At 39.6% G+C, this 20,887-nt stretch overlaps 1 protein-coding gene across 1 annotated transcript; it reads right to left on the bottom strand.

Moving 5' to 3' along the window:
* Nucleotides 1–5,046: 5,046 nt before the first annotated feature.
* On the bottom strand, nucleotides 5,047–12,143 carry LOC309545291 (keratin, type II cytoskeletal cochleal-like; the record flags this gene model as incomplete). The annotated part of the gene is made up of 9 exons (XM_082244433.1): nucleotides 5,047–5,929; nucleotides 7,481–7,512; nucleotides 7,658–7,878; nucleotides 8,429–8,554; nucleotides 8,688–8,852; nucleotides 9,428–9,523; nucleotides 10,781–10,841; nucleotides 11,279–11,487; nucleotides 11,574–12,143. 9 exons carry the CDS (start codon nucleotides 12,141–12,143, stop codon nucleotides 5,601–5,603), a joined length of 1,809 nt encoding a protein of 602 aa, XP_082100559.1. The 3' UTR covers nucleotides 5,047–5,600.
* Between the last annotated feature and the right edge of the window lie 8,744 nt (nucleotides 12,144–20,887).

Here is a 20,887-nt window from a genome sequence, read left to right as displayed (position 1 = left end):
CCTCCAGTACTGCGCACAATACTCCAAGTGAGGTCTCACCAGTGTTCTGTACAGCGGCATAAGCACTTCTCTCTTTCTACTGCTTATACCTCTCCCTATACATCCAAGCATTCTGCTGGCATTTCGTGCTGCTCTATTACATTGTCTTCCTACCTTTAAGTCTTCTGAAATAATTACTCCTAAATCCCTTTCCTCATATTCTGAGGTCAGGACTGTGTCAAATATTCTATATTCTGCCCTTGGGTTTTTATGTCCCAGGTGCATTATCTTGCACTTATCCACATTAAATTTCAGTTGCCAGAGTTCTGACCATTCTTCTAGTTTTCCTAAATCCTTTTCCATTTGGCGTTTCCCTCCAGGAACATCAACCCTGTTACATATCTTTGTGTCATCAGCAAAAAGACAAACCTTACCATCGAGGCCTTTTGCAATATCAAAATAGTTGACCAGTGAGCTGGGAAATCTCTGTGCAGGGTGAGGCTCAGTGTGTGGACATTACACTCTCTCCTGGCTGGGAACCCTTGTATTACTGTGCACCCGTTAATGTTACAAGAACCCCATCCCAGACTATTTATAACTTACTAAACTTCTGAGCACTTGCAATACTATAGAGCATGAAGGATATTCTGAAGACAAAACTGTAAAACAACTCAGGGAAGCTACAGAGTTGGTGAAAAGACACATCTGCAAGTGTCCTCTGTGCTGGATTATTTAACATTTGATCATATGGCCAAGCACACATGGAGCTTTTGTGGGCCTGTAGCTTCCCTGCACTGTTCTGCAATGGGAAACTCGGTTTATAAGCTCAATTCTTGTATGTGTAGTGAAAGTATACTGTGGGTGAGTGAATTAATGTAAGCCAAGCTTCTCCCTGAGTGGGGACCCTGCTTATTTTCCCAGATTATTTGCCACTGATTTCAGGGGCCTCAGAATTCTGCATCAAAACAACCAACTGGCTCTAAAATCTGTAACAATTTTGGAACAGCTTTTTCAAATATATTTTAACTGATTGATAGGGTGTGAGCTGGAACACCTCCTCTTTCCCTTTTCAACTATTTGACAGGAGTGCGAGCTGGACATCTTCTCTGCTGATTCCTTAATTAGCAAGGCGTTGAAGAGCTATGCTGCTTTCCATGTGAACGACTGCTTGTGTAGAGCTAGTTATTTGACAAGCGGTTTGGAGCCATCATGTGCCCTGGTTTCAGGGAGGTGCGGCTGGTAGCGCCGCCGCTGTCCCTGGATATACCCATGGATCTAGGTGGATATGCAGCCAGTAATGTGTGAAATTCCACCTTCCGGAGTCATGTCCTCTGCTTCTGGAGGTTGGTGCACAATCCTTGGTGTGTGGGAGACATTCTCCTCCCCCTCATCGATATGCGTTCCCTGGAGTTTCAGTGGGCGGTGTCTGTTGAGGTGTGGGAGGTGCTCTCTCCATCCTCCAGACGCGTTTCTCCAAGCCCTCCCGCGGAGGAGGAGGGATGTTACTAGCCGGGCTGGTAGACGTCAGACGCTGGTCTGGCGCCTGTCCTCACCCAGTTGGGGGATATTTAAACCAGACATTGCTGTCGGTCTGGCTACCAAGCAGGGATCACTTCGCCCCAGTGTAAGGACCGAGACCCCTGTTTCCCAGAGGAAGACTACTTTACTTTTTTGTATTATCAGGTATGTAAAAGGCGGGGATCTTTACAGTTTATGATTAGATGCAGCTTGTAACTAGTTGTATGTGGTTTCTACCCATATTACCATATACTTATTTGGACATTTTTTAGATTTATACTATCAAGCTGCCACATTTATTACAACCCTTGGAAACACCTGGGAATAGTCTCTAATATGAAAGGGATATGTGTTTATTCCCCCTGCCCCATTTTAACTACCTCCTGTCGCAGCATTGCGAGTTTTTACATTGATCTGTTATTCAAATTTTGATTTTGGTAAGGATTTATCCTCTTTATGGCTTGTATGCCCATTATTTCATTCTACCATACGTTTAGGAATCCATTTGGATATTAGTATGCTATTCATATATATATATACTGTATATATATATATATATATATATATATATCTTATCTAAGCAGGTCAAAAGACTTTCTCTACCTTAAATATCCCCCCACCTCCACTTGTTTTGGGCTCTGACATGTGTATGATCCACCGCTTCAACTGATTACCCGATATTTTTGAATTGCTCATTGTACTCAACACTCGTACTATTGGTAAGATGACACATAGAGTTTTGTACATATAAACATGTGCACAGTGTCATTTGTATACATGTGTATATTATTAGAGCATTGTTTTGTTGAAATTGGGCCTTGTTGGATGATCCCTCATTGATGTCCCCTTTTTCTCTTAGGCTACATTCACACCTGAGCGTAGCGTTTTCGCGCGTTTTTTTACCGCGATTTTACCGCGATTTTTACAGCGATTTACAGGCGTTTTTTGTGCAGGCGTTTTTTGATTGAATAGATACCAATTGAAAACGCCTGTAATCTGCCCAAAAAGAAGCTCATGTACTTTTTTGAGCGTTGGGCGTTTTGCTCACAGCGTCAAAACGCTCAGATGTGAACAGGGGCCATTGAAATGAATAGGATTTGTCTTGTTTGGCGTTTTGAGAGCTGATCCTAGAGCAGAAAAACTCCCCAAAAACGCCCCAAAACGCCTAGATGTGAATGGAGCCTTAGACTTCGTGACTTAATACATTAAACGATACTCTCCAGAAGAAGCGCAGCAGCGCAAAACATGTAGAGATTATCGCTTACAGTGAATCCACTGCCACCGCTGGAAATTTACCATCAACCATTTTACTACATAGTTCTAGCAATAGAACATATGGTTTCCGTTTATGCTTAGTATTGATTTGTGTGGTATGGTGGGGGTTCACATGTGGTCACTGGTCACTGGTCACTAATAATTTCGAGTCATATTGTTGCATATATTTTAATGACAATGCTTTTTGGATGTGTTATCCAAATATTTTAATATATATTTTTTGAATAAAATTACAGTTTTCTTACGACTTTGTGTTATGGTGATGTGCCAGTAAAGTCCATTTTGAGATTGCTATATTTTTTCCTTTTTTCCTGCATTTGTTTTAGACAGATGGTCATATTAGGAATTTAAGTTAGGGATTCTTTAAATGTATCTGGTAAAAGCAATATAAGGAGTCCTAAAATGTGTATATATGTAGGTCGTTTTGCCTGCCAAGGCATTTGTAGTTATGTGAAGCTACTTTTTCCATTAATATACCTCTGCCAAACAGCACAGCCACAGCCAAACCACTGCTGGGTTTTTCTCAAATGATCATAGATGTCGGCTACAGCTGGCAGCACTGGCCACTGTATTCTGATGGCTGGTAAATCTCCCTGCCATGAGAATACAATAGCAGTGCTGGAGTAATTACCCCTTCTACCTCAAATGTGTGGATGGGGAAATGGGGAAATTTTTTTTTTTTTTCGCTCAACCCACTGGTTGAAAAAAAAAAAGATTAATGTATGGCCAGCTTTGCTCTTGTAGCATTAGGGAATAGTGTTGTCACCATCCTGCTCACAGTCTGCTAATAGGACAGTTGAGGAACAGCAACACAGGTGAAGTTGGCCACACATGATTCATTTTTTTTGTTCAACCAGGAGGTCGAATGGAAAAAATGAACCAATATTCCAAGCCACACATTTGAGATGAATAGGGGAATCACTCCCATTGTGCTCATGTATTCTAAAGGCAGAGAGCCTTCTCCACTGTCAGAATACAATGATGAGTATTGCTGGCTATAACTGGTGGCACTGATCATTCGTGAAAAAACCTGACAGGCTGGTTGCACACAAGTTAATCCAGAAAAGTACTTGTGTACAGCCAGCTAGGCCATATGTGGATTGAAATTTAAATGGTCTCTGTTGAACTGGCCGGATTTTGATCCATGTATAGCTTTAAAGCCATAAACTCTTCTCTTTCCAATTGTCTGCATATTCCATCTGAGCACATATGCATGTAGCAGAATCTGATTGACTTCTAGAACTGCCCTTCCTCTCTAGTCTGAGTGCTGCATTAGATGGGATGATAGAAAGGCTGATGTAGATCTAGAAAAGTTTAGGAACTTATATTAGCTGCTTGCAAAATTACATTTACCATATTTTCCGGCGTATAAGACGACTGGGTGTATTAGACGACCCCCCTAATTTTCATCTACCGGTAATACTTAGACTTAGGTTACCTTGGAGATATTATACTCTGCGTATAAGACGACCCCCCATTTTTGGGGGATTTTTTTGAGGTTCAAAAGTAGTCTTATACGCCAGAAAATACAGTAGTTATTTTAAAATGAATAAATAACTGTATTACATTGTGTTGTTGTACCTGCCTGGTGTTCACCTTTAAATTACATTTTTCAAATGTTTTTCTATGCTAACTTAAGAAAACAGGCAATGATACTGCAAAAGTTATCACTTTATTAGCATGTTTATTTGACACAAACACAAAAGCCGAACTTGCGTATCAGAGTTAGGAAAAAAAAGATAGAAAGACACACCACGGCATATTTCCATTTGCTTAGATCTTTTCTGTTTCAGAAACCAATAAGGAAAACTGGTGGATGGATATTTATATAATGAGGTGTATAACCAGTAGCGACTGAACAGATTCTTACTGTGATATTGATAACATCATAACATGAAACCAGCCATCTGGCAAATTGTTGTTTGTAGCCTAGACTCCCCACAGTTAGCTATCCATATTATTTTATTTCACAAAAAGTAATTTTGTAATAACTTTGGTTTTCCTTTATAGCCTTTATAGCGCAGTAAGACCACATACAAGAAGCAACAGCCAATTGTGACTGATTTGACCAACATTTGTGATAAAAAGTGATAAAAATGTAGAGAAGTGCTATGAGGCCCAATACACACTGACTGGGCAGCACGTGATCTCTTAAATTAGGAATTTCGCATTGAAAACAGTCTGAAAATGAGTAGACACTGTTGATCAAGAGGGTTAATGCAGTTATCAACATATAATGAAGGGTAAATTAGTAATGTAGTGGAAAGGGTAATGATAAAATGCTAAGTGCAGAAACCCAAAGCAACAAATCAGATGATATATAAAGAGAGCCAATCACTGAGTTGTTACCTTGAGTTTTAGCTTGTAATAATCTTACAAGAACTGAGCTGTCAAATTTAAATGTATTTTACAATGTGAGGAAAGCTGTGTTATGCATGTCAATGTCAGTCCAATTTGCCTATTACTTCATAACCAAAGAGAACTGTACATAATAAATCAGAAATAAATTTAGCATGCACGTTGGCTGACACAGCTTATGGCAAAAGGTTTGCTAACTGCGGTCATAGGTGTCCCAGATAACTGCATTGAAGCCCTTGTTACAGAATCTTTTCTTTAGTGCAATATGCAGAAAAACATACAATGCATGATACAATATTGGTCATACATAGACAGATAGCATATTGAGCAGCAAAATAACTGAACATCACATTTCCTTAAAATAATTCTGTAAAATTTGGATTGTTGGTCAAAGAAACTGAAGAATTAGAAACACATCAGAGCACAAGATATTTGCAGGTCAGAAGATTGCATGATAAAGCTTTTAGAAATCAGATTTTTCTTGTGGTTGTGGTTGATGTTTTTGTGACACTAACAGAAGAGGTGCCACCACCACCTGAAGTGTACCCGCCAGAGTGTGCTGATCCTCCCACGGAGCCGCTGTGGATTCCTCCTGTGGTGGTATATCCACCTGTGGTGGTATATCCACCTCCGCCAGAGCTCATGCTACTTTCAGAGGTAAATCTGCTGCCGGCTAAGCCCCTTCCTCCTGCGCTTCCAGAGCTGAATCCTGAGCTTAATCCTGACCCTTGGTGGTATCCGCTGCCTCCAGTATATCCTCCACCTCCAATAACTCCACCAGTGGAGGAGCTCACCACCGCTGGAAGAAAAAAGTGTTGCTTGTGACAACCATGCCAAAAGAATACAACTAAAACTTTTTTATAATAAGGCAAATAACAATGCACAACGTAAAGTAAGACATGATAACTAACTAGAAGCAAGCTTTTTCTCACTCTAAATAGTAAAGACTAAATTGATTTCGGCTGTCAGAATTGAGTGGATTTTTCTAATCTGCTCTGCACATCAGTCATTCAATTAAACTTTAAATTGCTTGTAGTGGGGATATCCAACGAAATCTGCATTTTACGTTTTTTTTTCTGCTGGATAAATGGAAAAATAATCCCTTACTGAGTTCCCATAAATAAAATGAAAATTTCTTTAATATCAGCAGCAAGTGGGGTGAGAGGCTACAATTACAATGGTAGGAAGACTGTAGCTGTAATTACTGGTGGTTGTTCTGGTGTTCAATTAATCATTGGTAAAGGAGGGATATGACTGGATATTGTTGCTTATTAATTCATTTTGGTAAACATTAGTCTGGTCACATCTGTGAATAATTTTATGCATTTAGGGGTAACATCAACATCAGCCATTTCAGCTTTGCCTTTATACCTGTGGATTAGTATTCAAATGTATAAATCCTGCAATTATTGTATTAATGCTTCTGGGAATGGAGAATATTTTAGGCAACATATATATTTTCAGACACTACTTGTGCCTTAGGGGCTTGTAAGACAGTATGATGGAATTCATGTGGTGAACTATTTCCATGTTGTCAAGTAAGCAGTACTTACCATTCTTTCTGCTACTGGGGACCTTTAGGCTTGCCACTGTAGTGACAAGTGGAGAGAGGCCTCTCCTCAGTACTGGGGGGCACAGCTACATGCTGAGTGAAAGCTGCTTCTAGTTGTGTAAAAACACCTTTTGCTTGCATAGTTTTGGTTCAGAGGTATTACTAACCAGTACTCATCCTTCTATTTAACAGTCATTTTCCTTGGCTTGCTGTCTTATTAATTTATTTTTTTAACATAAAGATGCGGGGTTGATTTGTTCCCCACAGTACTTACAACTTAAAAAACTGGTCACCTATGCAGAAGGTGACACACCTTTCCCATCAGCTGTCACTAGCTGGACTCAAAGGAGGTAGAAGATAATTAACTTGAAAAAAACAAGACCTTTCTTTGCAATACCTAGAATTTTAAAGCTGGCCATTTACATTAGTTGGGTAGTTGAACATGCAGGCTTGGTTCGACCACAAGACCATATACACTGTTGATTTAGCCAATGGAGCACAATAGAGAGAGGCATTGCAAAGAACTGTCTTGTCAAGTATAGAATTAGTGAATGAACAAGATTTTAAATCCTATCTCATCACTATTTCCAATGCTAAATCTGCAAGAACCTCATTAAACTAAAGCTTATGGCATCATGAGTGTACAATACAAGAACAGCCTGATGGCTAGCTGGTGTACATTGTGTCAGAGCATAGTCCATTAATCTCATAGGTTTCCTGGAATTGGTAATTGGATACGAAAGTATCACTCCCTATTATTAAACAAATATAAAAAAAAAAAATATGCATAAAACTTACAGATGCTGACACAGCCTCCTTCTCCAGACATCCTGTCATGAAAAAGAGGCATTTATTAGAAGGATAATAATAATATTTATAATCTATAACACTGTTTTATGAGCAGACTAGTTGCTATTTTTTTGTTTTTACATGTTTTACTATTAGAAAGTAAATAGTAAGGCCTTGAATGCTTACCTGGATTCCTCTCCTTCCAAGAGCTTCCTGTAAGTGGCAATCTCAATATCTAGAGCCAATTTTGCATTCATCAATTCCTGATAGTCTCTTAATAGGCGAGCCATCTCCTGCTTGGCCTTCTGCAGCGCATCTTCTAGCTCTAACAGTTTATTCTTGGCATCTCGGATTGCAGCTTCTCCACGTTCCTCGGCCTCTGTTATGGCAGCTTCTAGCTTAGCACGCTTTTGGTAATAAAAAAAATTAATATATAATTCAGACATTTTCTCTTTTTGATCTTATTTAGATAGTAAAAATATGTTTCTACAACACTGTAAAGAGAAGGTTAAACCATTTACATCAGTCTCTGTCCAAAAGGAGCTTACAATTTAGTGCCAGTTTGGATGGAAACCAGTTAACCTTCTGGTATATTTCTGGATTATGAGTGAAAACATCATGAAACCCAGGCAGAACAAACCAATTCTTGCAGATAGTGTCCTTGGAGGGAATCATATGTGGAATTCCAACCCTGTTATGCAAGAGTTTAGGAGAGTGAGACCCTAAATACTATATCCTATAAAAAATTAGTCTTTAACTGTAAGAAACGATCTTGCATTGCAATGAAGGCTGCTAAATTTTAATTGTCTTCTGGAGTGTGGATGACCTCATCTGTTCGTGCAGTCACCATACTGCAATGTTTCTAACTGATGGTATGATGGAAACGTTGCCCCCAGGCACTGGCCCAAGGTTTAAACTCAAATATAAGATGATGGTGTGATATTTTTACTACCATACCTGAGCCTTTACGTTTTCTATTTCTCCTTTCATTCTGCTTATCATTCTGTTGTATTCTGTAATTTCATTCTTTGTATTCCGTAAATCATCACTGTGTTTTCCCGCACTGATTTGCAGCTGCTCGTACTAAAATCAAGCACATAAAAAAAATAAGAAACTTGTAGGAAGAAAACACACATGCAAGAAGCCAAACATTTTATAATTGTGGTGTCTATAACATTGACCAAAATAAGCACAAGTTTAAAATAACAGAACCCACCTTGGATTGATACCAAGTCTCTGCTTCAGATCGACTCTTTTTAGCCATCTCCTCGTACTGAGCTTTGACGTCTGCTAGGATGCCCTCCATGTCAAGATCTCGGCTGTTGTCCATGGACACAACGACTGATGTGTCTGAGATTTGGGCATGGAGCTGATCTATTTCCTGAAATACAACAATAAACATTGTTGAAAATAATGTAGTAATTGGCACAGCATGTTTTGTATGTTGACTTCAACTATTCTTAGATACAGTATCTCCTGGTGACCTCAGCACCCCAGCATTATTTCTTAGCTCTAAGACTAGCCATACACTAGTAGAGTTTCATTTGAAAAAAGTTGTTTTTGGAAAGTTTGTTTGTTTTTACAAAAAAAAATGGAGTTAAATCGGTTGGCAATCAAACAAAATGTTTCTAGGAATGAACACATTTTATGAATTTCTCTATGAAAGTTTGAACAAAATGCTATTGGAATATGGTCAGCTTAAGTCTCCAACCACCTGCCATGAAGTTTCTGTGCACCTGCTGTATTCATGCTGCTGGGGACCTGCAATAACAAGTGTGAATGTTCTGCTCTAGGAGAAGAGGGAGTGTCTTGTGCTGTCTGCTATTTATATATTTATGCTTGGTTCATGTTTATATTGAGGAGAAGAACAGAATGTCAGCTTATAGCCACATAAAATGTAGATAAATTGCTCACTGTGAACAAACCTAAGAGGTTTAGTAGATATATTATAATTACCAGTTCGTATATTGCTCGGAGGAAGTTGACTTCATCCTGCAGCAAACCCACTTTGGCCTCCAGATCTGATTTGTTCATAAAGGCAGCATCCACATCCTAAAAATATAATATTATTAGTTTTGAGTTGATAAATAATTTAAAATAATCAACAGAAATCAACAACAGACAGATTGATATCTCAAAGATTGATAGAATGTTGGTCATTAACCCTTCCTTAAACATACCATCACCCATCACACTTTGGGTTTGATTTACTAACCTTTAATGTACAGTAAACTCAAGTGAATATAGTCTAGATTTACTAAAGTGTGAAGTGAACTTAAGAAGAAGAAAAAAGTATATTTTTTTCAAATTGCCCTGCACTTCTGCTCACTTTTCATGTCAAAGACCAATGTATCTAATAGTATAGGCAACTTTGGAAGTTAGGATTGGTATTCCTGTCCTGACTCAATTTCAAAAGCAGTAAATGGAAAACGTTATAAGATGAACACATAAACATACAGATGTAATCATAGAAGTACTCAGTTTTACAATTTGCCCATTAGATTTGTGAGCAGATATTGAACTTTTAGAGGAAACATATTATGACTGAAAATAGGTTTGATAGGTTTAGTCGGAAACTACCTAAATTGGTTATTTACCAGGTAGATGGAAGTGATAAAATACCCAAATAAAATGTTTTACTTTTCCAAGGTTTTGAAATGTGTATCATTATGTATGTTATATAAAATAGTAATACAGTTTGGGAATATTTACACTGCAAAGATATACATTTAATTAAACTCTACATAGACTAGGTTTGGCTAATCTGCTGCCCTCCAGATACAGCGAATGACACATTTCAGCATGGCCTGTCAATCACTTCTTATTAAGTAAGGCTAAAATGTGTAATCCAGTTACAAGTGCAAACGTAAATGCAAGTGCTAATAAATCTCATACAGACCAATGTAAAAAATATTTATAGAAAAATACATAAGCATGTGCATACATCACAATAAAATTCTGGGCACACACTGTGATAACAGTTTATGGCAGCAAATAACCAACATCAGAAAACATCAGTGAATGTTCAGGTAAGAAACAAGCTAATGTACCACTTAATACAGACTGACAACAGAAAGGTACAGAAACAAAGAGTGTGCAGCTTCCACCATAACTGCATCATAATAGTTTAAATGTATGCCATTTACCAGTCAGCTACATGTTTTAAATTACATTTTATACTTTTACTCATTGATAAAATGACAACATGCTCCTCAGAACATCAATATATACACATCACCCCCTGTCCCATAAAGAAGCCCACAGAATAGTATGGCCCTTTAATCATTTTACTTATATGTATGTGCTCACCTTTTTAAGTACAACAAAATCGTTTTCTGCACTTGTGCGCTTGTTAATTTCATCTTCATACCTTAAAAGCAGAAAAAAACATTTAATCAATGTATGGACATAATTATATACATATACAAGTAGTCAATGTCTACTTCCACATAAAATCAACTGCAATGCAAATTATATAGTCATTTCAGGATTGTAAGTGTATATTTTATATGCTGCACAAAAAGTTTTCAGCTACCATCTATTCATACATGTAGAGATAATATTTTTAGGCTTTACTTTAGATAACACATACTGCAGCCGTTTTATACAGTGGCAGCTTTGCCTGTACATTTGTTAAATGTGACCCCATCTCAGCAATGGCATAACAAATGCTGAACATAAATTGCAGTCATATTTAATTATTTGTAACGTGTTATTCCAACTTGAAAGTGTGCCTTTTCCTCACCATGAACTTCAACGTACACTAAACAACTGTCCCTTGTTGCGATCCAGTGCTATTTTACTTACTTCTTTTTGTTATCCTCCACATTATCTTGCATGTTCTTTAGCTCAGCTTCCAGACGGACTCTGTCCCCACCAATATTTTCAAGTTGCCTCCTGAGATTGCTTAGGTAAGCCTCAAAATGGGGTTCTATGTGGCTTTTTACAGTCTTTTGTTCTTGTAACAAAGTCCATTTAGTCTCCAGCATTTTATTTTGTTGCTCCAAAAATCGGACCTGAAAACAAGTTGTCAGAGACATATTAGTGGGGACGTTCAAAATTCAGCTGTGTGGTGTAAAATATATATGTTTTCATACTGTACCTTGTCAATGAAGGAGGCAAATCTGTTGTTCAATGTTTTAATTTGATCCTTTTCTTCTTTTCTCAATCTTTGTAGGTTTGGATCAATATCCAGTTTGAGTGGCATGAGAAGGCTTTGATTAACAGTAACTGGTGTGATACCAGCAGGGCCAAATCCAGCTCCATATCCACCAATCCCACCACCAGCTCCAAAACCACCACCGACACCATATCCACCACCAGCACCAAAGCCAGCACCAAGCCCATATCCACTAACAGCACCAAATCCACTACCAGCACCAAATCCAGCACCACCATATCCTCCACCAACCCTACAGCTGAAGGATGATCCAACACCACCAATTCCTAGTCCAGATCCATGTCCACCATACCCATATGAGCCCCTCATATGATTGTAGCTTGCACCTGACATTCTGTGCCCAATAGAGCCTACGTTGTGAAGGCTTCTGCTACCAAAGCTAGGACCTCTGCGGTATGAAGAGACACTAAATCCGCTGGCATTTCCTGGTGCACATAAAGAGGAAGAGCTGAAGTTCCTAACTCCGGATTTATGATACTGTTTGTGTACCATGTTGTCTTGATAAATTTGCTGTTGAACAACAGTGAAATCTCTTGGAAGTAGAATGAACAGCGGCCAATGTCAGATCTGGCTGTGTTGGCATTCAGTGGTGACTAGACCTTTTTATACAGGTGCTGATATGGGCTTGGTCAACAGTAAACTTAGAAGACCCTTTTATTAGCTTCTAAGAGTTGGCACTACCCACTTTGTTCATAATTTTAGCTGTAAAATGTCTCACACACCTAAAACAAAAAAATATAATTTATTTCTGGCAGCGTCTATCCAATAAAACAATATTAATGGTATACCAAGAAAAGTGCAGAAACAGACAAATGAATCAGTTGGTTTAATTTGTTTCTAAGGATGGGCCACACATAAAAATTTACTAACTGGCTAAATTCCAGGACTGCTCTGCACTGGAGTCTGTATTTGTGAGAAATCAGGGTGTCATAAAATATCAGTAAAAAGTAGGTGCACTGTAAGATATGTCTTGCCTTGATAGGTCTACGTGATAAAGCCTTTTGTTAAAAGGGTAGAAAATCTTGTGCAGTATTTCCGTGATTAATATCTATCTAAGTGGTAAGGTATTTTGAATTTTATTTAGTTGTTTCACAAAGGTTTGCCATATGTCGCAAAAAGCATTATAAAGTAACATATAAGTGCTGAAGCTAAGGATAAATGTGAGTTACTATTATATTAGATTTGTAATGGCAAAACTGACATGTGTCTTACAATGTCACATATATTATTACATATATTATATAAAATAGTGAAACTGTTTGGGATGATTTAGGCTGACCATACATGGTTGCAGGAAAGAAATTCACACAATTCCCTCATCAACACAGACAGTGCTGACAGGGGAATCCCTCCTGCTGAGCCATTGTCTGCTCCGTGCCCCAGGGTCAACTTGGTACATTCAGCCTGCCCATTACCAGTTCTAATCTTGGCTGTTTCATGCTAAACCAGCCGAGATTCGAACCGTGTATGACCGACATTGCACAGCAAAGATCTAAATTTAACTCAAATTTACATAGACTAGGTTTGGCTAATCCGTTGCCCTCCAGACACAGTGAACAATACATTTCAGCATGCCCTGTCAATCATATCAGTTCACCCCAAACATTGCAGATTAGATTCTGAAAAGCTAGAACCGGACATCTGCAATGTTCAAGTGCACTGAAAGCTCAAAAATTGTGCATAAAGCCACACGGCATGCATAATTTTATGCTCATAGAGGTAATTATGTACATATATTTAGGCATCCCTCTTTAAAGTCAGTTTGGGTCTATTTACATCATTCAATTACAAACCATTACAGGGCTAGTTTAAAATTCAGAAATTCTTAGTCATCAAAATGACAAAAAAGCCCCCCCACAGCTGTGGGGGTATGTAGTAATTAAAAATGAAATACAAAATTGGGGGTTCTCCTAATATTCTAAGCGGACCCTTATCCTAGCATGTAGCCTCAGTGGACAGGAAAAGGAAGGCAGTGAGTGTGTGTCCCAACCTTCCTCTGCCATATCAGGTCACTTACCTTTAAACATTGGGGGGTACCTTGCAAGGGGGGCAGCAAATATATTAAAGTACTCTTCTCCCAATGTTGAGGAACAAGGTCTTCTTCCCCACCACTGGGTGCTTCAAAAAGGAGGTGGGGGTAATAGTAAAATGGGGGACTTATAGCGGAATCTGCCCCCTCCCAGGAAAATGAGTACAGGGGTACATTAGTACCACTTAACCATTCCCACAAAGAGTTGAAAGTAAAAAAAAACACCCACACTAAATTAAAAAATCTTTAACTGAACAAAACACTAACAGATACAGTGCATCCGGAAAGTATTCACAGCGCTTCTTCTTTTTCCTCATTGTGTTATGTTACAGCCTTTTTTCGATATGGATTAAATTAATTATTTTCCTCAAATTTCTACAAACTTCTACAATACTCCATAATGACAACGTGAAATATGTTTGTTTGAAATCTTTGCAAATTTATTAAAAATAAAAAACGAAAATATCCCAGGTACATCCCGTTTCCACTGATCATCCTTGAGATGTTTCTACAACTGCAGTCCATCTGTGGTAAATTTAGTTCATTGGACATGATTTGTAAAGGCACACACCTATCTATATAAGGTCCCACAGTTAACAGTACATGTCAGAGCACAAACCAAGCCATGAAGTCCAAGTAATTGTCTGTAGACTTCCACGACAGGATTGTATAGAGGCACAGATCTGGGGAAGGGTACAGAAAAATGTCTGCAGCATTGAAGGACCCGATGAGATAGTGGCCTCCATCACCTGTAAATGGAAGAAGTTTGAAACCACCAGGATTCTTCCTAGAGTGGGCCGCCTGGCCAAACTGAGCGATCGGGGGAGAAGGGCCTTAGTCAGGGAGGTGACCAAGAATCTGATGGTCACTCTGACAGAGCTCCAGGGTTTTTCTGTGGAAAGAGGAGAACCTTCCAGAAGATCAACCATCTCTTCAGCACTCCACCAATCAAGCCTGTATGGTAGAGTGGTCTGGCGGAAGCCACTCCTTAGTAAAAGGCACATGACAGCCCACCTGGAGTTTGCCAAAAGGCACCTGAAGGGCTTTGACCATGAGAAACAAAATGCTCTGGTCTGATGAAACAAAGAATTAACTCTTTGGCTTGAATGGCAAGCATCATGTCTAGAGGAAACCAGGAACAGCTCATCACCTGACCAATACCATCCCTACAGTGAAGCTTGGTGGTGGCAGTATCATGCCGTGGGGATGTTTTTCAGCGGCAGGAACTGGGAGACTAGTCAGGATTGAGGGCAAATTGAATCCAGCAATGTACAGAGACATTATTGATGAAAACTTGCTCGAGAGCACTCTGGACCATAGACTGGGGTAAAGGTTTATCTTCAAACAGAACAACAACCCTAAACACACAGCCAAGATAACAAAGGAGTGGCTAGGGGACAACTCTGTGAATTTCCTTGAGTGGCCAAGCCAGAGCCCTGACTTAAACCCCAGTGAACATCTCTGGAGAGATCTAAAAATGGCTGTGCACCTACGCTCCCTATCCACCCTGATGGAGCTTGAGAGGTCTTTCAAAAAAGAATGGGAGAAACTGCCCAAAAATAGGTGTGCCAAGCTTGCAGCATCATACTCAAAAAGACTTGAGGCTGTAATTGGGGCCAAAGGTGCTTCAACAAAGTATTGAGCAAAGGCTGTGAATACTGTTGTACATGGGAATTGTAATGGGGGTTGCTGGTGCCTCAGACCAGATAAAGTGGGACTTTATGGGCAAGTGAAGGGTATATCAAGCAAAATGCATTGTATCATTCACAAAATAGAATAAAGTAAAATATAATGGTATTTAATCTGTAGATACCGGTAGTAAATGTTATACAACGAGCATTAAGTGACAGTGGTGCTTGGGACAGAGCCCAAGTGTGAAGAAAAGAAAGATGATTCCGTGGAATCAGTGACAATGGTGTTATCAAGTGACTTAAAACATTGGATTCTTCTGTTTTCCCTTGGATGTTGAAATGGGAAATAAACTCAGAAAAAAATCCTAAATTGCTGACGCGTTTCGGCTCTCTTGTGGGCCTTTCTCAAAGCGTTCAGTCACTCAGTCTGTGGTCTATAAGAGTAATATAAGGTATAATGTGTAAGGATAATTTTTAACAAATCCTTAAAGAAATCATACGTCGTTTGGAGTTTGAAATAATATATAGTTACATACATGGGTGCATCCATTCCTTCCGCGCATCAGCCCCTGTATCCGTCCACATTCACAACGGGAATCATGTGTTGCAAGGCCTAGGATTATAATTATGTTGTTTCTTATAGTGTATCTCAGGTGGATCAAGTGAGTATATATGTATTTGCTTATGTATATATATATGTATATTCACTTACATCTGAATGCACTGGTGGGAGGGTGTTGTCTCCAGGATCCTGGGGGTTAGTTTCCCTCTTTATTTTATGTTTACCAGGCTTGGATCTAGGGTATAATGGACAATTGTATCGATAGCATACATAAAGTGTCCGGTAAATAACCCAAAATATCCCACAAATATATATGTGGCAGTATCTCATGAATACTTGTAAGTGCTTAAAGAGACTTCCCGATGGTGGTGTGGTACATCAGAGTAATATAAAATGAAAGTGACTATAGATGCTTCGGTGCCAAGTTTATTAGAAAGCATAGTAAAGGCTTCACAGTCCGTTGCACTTACAATTATGTTGTCCTTTTGGCTTGCGCAGTGTAAGAGGTCCGTCCTCTCCTCTCCGTTGGAGAGAAGTGAGGATTGCCTCACATTCCCCGGCCTTATGAAGCGCCTCGCGCATGCGCCTTGCGCATTGCACGTAGGTTGTCTCCATGGCGGCGTGACGTAGGCACCAACGTCTGCGCCTGCGCTAGCTGGATGCGTGCGCAGGCCGCAACCCCGTTGCTGGGGACGCCGCTCTGGCCGCCGACACGGAAGGAGGAGCCACCTTATCCCCGAAGGGATTGGTGGGTCCTGGTATTCCCCTACAAAGTAGGGGTTACCGTGCCGGGTGTGATAGTGTGGTATACCTAGATCGACCCGCGGAATTATGGAACACACCCCAGTATGCTCTAAATTATATACAATTCATTACAGTGGTATAATAATAAATACAGATCTGAAACATGACACTAAAGTTCTATATATAATAGAAAATGAGAATATAGTGTTATAATTAACAGCAGTGTTGCATATAGCTCCACCATGGGTAGCCGTGGATCAAGGAGGGACAGCCCTGATTGCTGGACAATACCAGGGATCGTCACAGGGCCATGTCAACATAGGATCGGGTTCCTATGTATTATTTAAGGGAACAGTATTTGTTAATTGTGCTATTATGGCACTAGAGAGGATTGAAGGTAAAGGGTGGGGGGGGGAAAAAAAAAAAAAGGGGAGAGTTTTTTTGGGTGAGAAAAAAAATCTAGTGTATATTGAATCATGTTAGGAGATGTATATGGCAATCCCAATAATGCGGACGTTTAGGATGGATGGAATGGTATTTAATCTGTCTTGCCAGAAGCAAAGCCTTCCAGAAACGGACGAAAGCTTTCATTTTCATTCAGACCAGGGTATTTTGTGGCATGGAGGCGTCTAATCCACCTCATTTCCATCTGAAGTAGTCTCTTGTTCCAATCCCCCCCACGATGTGGTATGTGGATTCTTTCAAGTGCCATAAAAGTCACTTGAGGCATTCTATTTTTGTGTTCATGGGCAACATGCCTCCCTAGGGGTACATAAAAATTGCATAATTCCATGCTGTTGATGTGTTGATTTACTCGTTTGCCAAATTCTTGTTTGGTCTTACCTACTTAGTAGGAACCACATTGACAACGCATGAGGTAGACGACTCCTCTTGTCCTGCAATTTGTAAAGTGTCGGGGTTTAAAGAGCTCCCCATTGGGGAGTATGGTGTTGACGCATTTTTGTATCACACTGCATTGTCCACAGTTTCCGCATGGGAATGTACCCATGTGTTTACAGGGGTCTTTCCTTGTTTCCCTGTACTCACTATGCGTGAGTGCTTGCTTCATTGATCCTGCTTTACGGAATGTTATTTGTGGTTTTTCTGGTATAAACTGTTTTACCATCGGGTCCTCTTTTAAGATTAACCAATGTTTGGAAATAATTTTCCGTATTTTTTGGTGGTCGTTGGTGAACCTCATAATCATAAAAACCACCCGACCCCACTGAAAAATGCTATTCCTTACAGCCAGTTTCTTAGGCTTAAAAGAAACTGTACTCTTGATCAAGATTTCCAAAGAGAGGCCAACATCCTTACCGCAAGGTTATTAAAAAGGGGTTACACCAAGACGACACTGAGAAAAACGTTTAACAGAGTGAAGAAGCAAGAAAGACACAACATTCTGTTCAAAAAAAAAAAAAATAAATAAAAAAATAAAAATAAAAATAAAAACAAAATAAAAACACCATAAAATTTAAAGAACAGGATAACAAAACCCGCATAATTATGAGGTTCACCAACGACCACCAAAAAATACGGAAAATTATTTCCAAACATTGGTTAATCTTAAGAGGACCCGATGGTAAAACAGTTTATACCAGAAAAACCACAAATAACATTCCGTAAAGCAGGATCAATGAAGCAAGCACTCACGCATAGTGAGTACAGGGAAACAAGGAAAGACCCCTGTAAACACATGGGTACATTCCCATGCGGAAACTGTGGACAATGCAGTGTGATACAAAAATGCGTCAACACCATACTCCCCAATGGGGAGCTCTTTAAACCCCGACACTTTACAAATTGCAGGACAAGAGGAGTCGTCTACCTCATGCGTTGTCAATGTGGTTCCTACTATGTAGGTAAGACCAAACAAGAATTTGGCAAACGAGTAAATCAACACATCAACAGCATGGAATTATGCAATTTTTATGTACCCCTAGGGAGGCATGTTGCCCATGAACACAAAAATAGAATGCCTCAAGTGACTTTTATGGCACTTGAAAGAATCCACATACCACATCGTGGGGGGGATTGGAACAAGAGACTACTTCAGATGGAAATGAGGTGGATTAGACGCCTCCATGCCACAAAATACCCTGGTCTGAATGAAAATGAAAGCTTTCGTCCGTTTCTGGAAGGCTTTGCTTCTGGCAAGACAGATTAAATACCATTCCATCCATCCTAAACGTCCGCATTATTGGGATTGCCATATACATCTCCTAACATGATTCAATATACACTAGATTTTTTTTCTCACCCAAAAAAACTCTCCCCTTTTTTTTTTTTTTTTTCCCCCCCCCCACCCTTTACCTTCAATCCTCTCTAGTGCCATAATAGCACAATGAACAAATACTGTTCCCTTAAATAATACATAGGAACCCGATCCTATGTTGACATGGCCCTGTGACGATCCCTGGTATTGTCCAGCAATCAGGGCTGTCCCTCCTTGATCCATGGCTACCCATGGTGGAGCTATATGCAACACTGCTGTTAATTATAACACTATATTCTCATTTTCTATTATATATAGAACTTTAGTGTCATGTTTCAGATCTGTATTTATTATTATACCACTGTAATGAATTGTATATAATTTAGAGCATACTGGGGTGTGTTCCATAATTCCGCGGGTCGATCTAGGTATACCACACTATCACACCCGGCACGGTAACCCCTACTTTGTAGGGGAATACCAGGACCCACCAATCCCTTCGGGGATAAGATGGCTCCTCCTTCCGTGTCGGCGGCCAGAGCGGCGTCCCCAGCAACGGGGTTGCGGCCTGCGCACGCATCCAGCTAGCGCAGGCGCAGACGTTGGTGCCTACGTCACGCCGCCATGGAGACAACCTACGTGCAATGCGCAAGGCGCATGCGCGAGGCGCTTCATAAGGCCGGGGAATGTGAGGCAATCCTCACTTCTCTCCAACGGAGAGGAGAGGATGGACCTCTTACACTGCGCAAGCCAGAAGGACAACATAATTGTAAGTGCAACGGACTGTGAAGCCTTTACTATGCTTTCTAATAAACTTGGCACCGAAGCATCTATAGTCACTTTCATTTTATATTACTCTGATGTACCACACCACCATCGGGAAGTCTCTTTAAGCACTTACAAGTATTCATGAGATACTGCCACATATATATTTGTGGGATATTTTGGGTTATTTACCGGACACTTTATGTATGCTATCGATACAATTGTCCATTATACCCTAGATCCAAGCCTGGTAAACATAAAATAAAGAGGGAAACTAACCCCCAGGATCCTGGAGACAACACCCTCCCACCAGTGCATTCAGATGTAAGTGAATATATACACATATATATATACATAAGCAAATACATATATACTCACTTGATCCACCTGAGATACACTATAAGAAACAACATAATTATAATCCTAGGCCTTGCAACACATGATTCCCGTTGTGAATGTGGACGGATACAGGGGCTGATGCGCGGAAGGAATGGATGCACCCATGTATGTAACTATATATTATTTCAAACTCCAAACGACGTATGATTTCTTTAAGGATTTGTTAAAAATTATCCTTACACATTATACCTTATATTACTCTTATAGACCACAGACTGAGTGACTGAACGCTTTGAGAAAGGCCCACAAGAGAGCCGAAACGCGTCAGCAATTTAGGATTTTTTTCTGAGTTTATTTCCCATTTCAACATCCAAGGGAAAACAGAAGAATCCAATGTTTTAAGTCACTTGATAACACCATTGTCACTGATTCCACGGAATCATCTTTCTTTTCTTCACACTTGGGCTCTGTCCCAAGCACCACTGTCACTTAATGCTCGTTGTATAACATTTACTACCGGTATCTACAGATTAAATACCATTATATTTTACTTTATTCTATTTTGTGAATGATACAATGCATTTTGCTTGATATACCCTTCACTTGCCCATAAAGTCCCACTTTATCTGGTCTGAGGCACCAGCAACCCCCATTATAATGTACATATAGGGACGGTGGCAGAACCTACTTTAGTACATGTGTTCAAAGGAAAAATCCCCCCTCCTTGTACATGGGAATTGTTTCCTTTTTTATTTTTAATACATTTGCAAAGATTTCAAACAAACTTCCCTCATGTTGTCATTATGGGGTATTGTTTGTAGAATTTTGAGGAAAATAATGAATTTAATCCATTTTGGAATAAGGCTGTAACATAACAAAATGTGGAAAAAGTGAAGCGCTGTAAATACTTTCCGGATGCACTGTACACACTGACTTACTGACAGATTTCTG

The sequence above is a fragment of the Pelophylax lessonae genome (assembly GCF_965119305.1).
Source record: "Pelophylax lessonae genome assembly, chromosome: 2".
Taxonomy (NCBI): Eukaryota; Metazoa; Chordata; class Amphibia; order Anura; family Ranidae; genus Pelophylax; species Pelophylax lessonae.
This window is presented reverse-complemented; position numbering and strand designations above follow the sequence as displayed.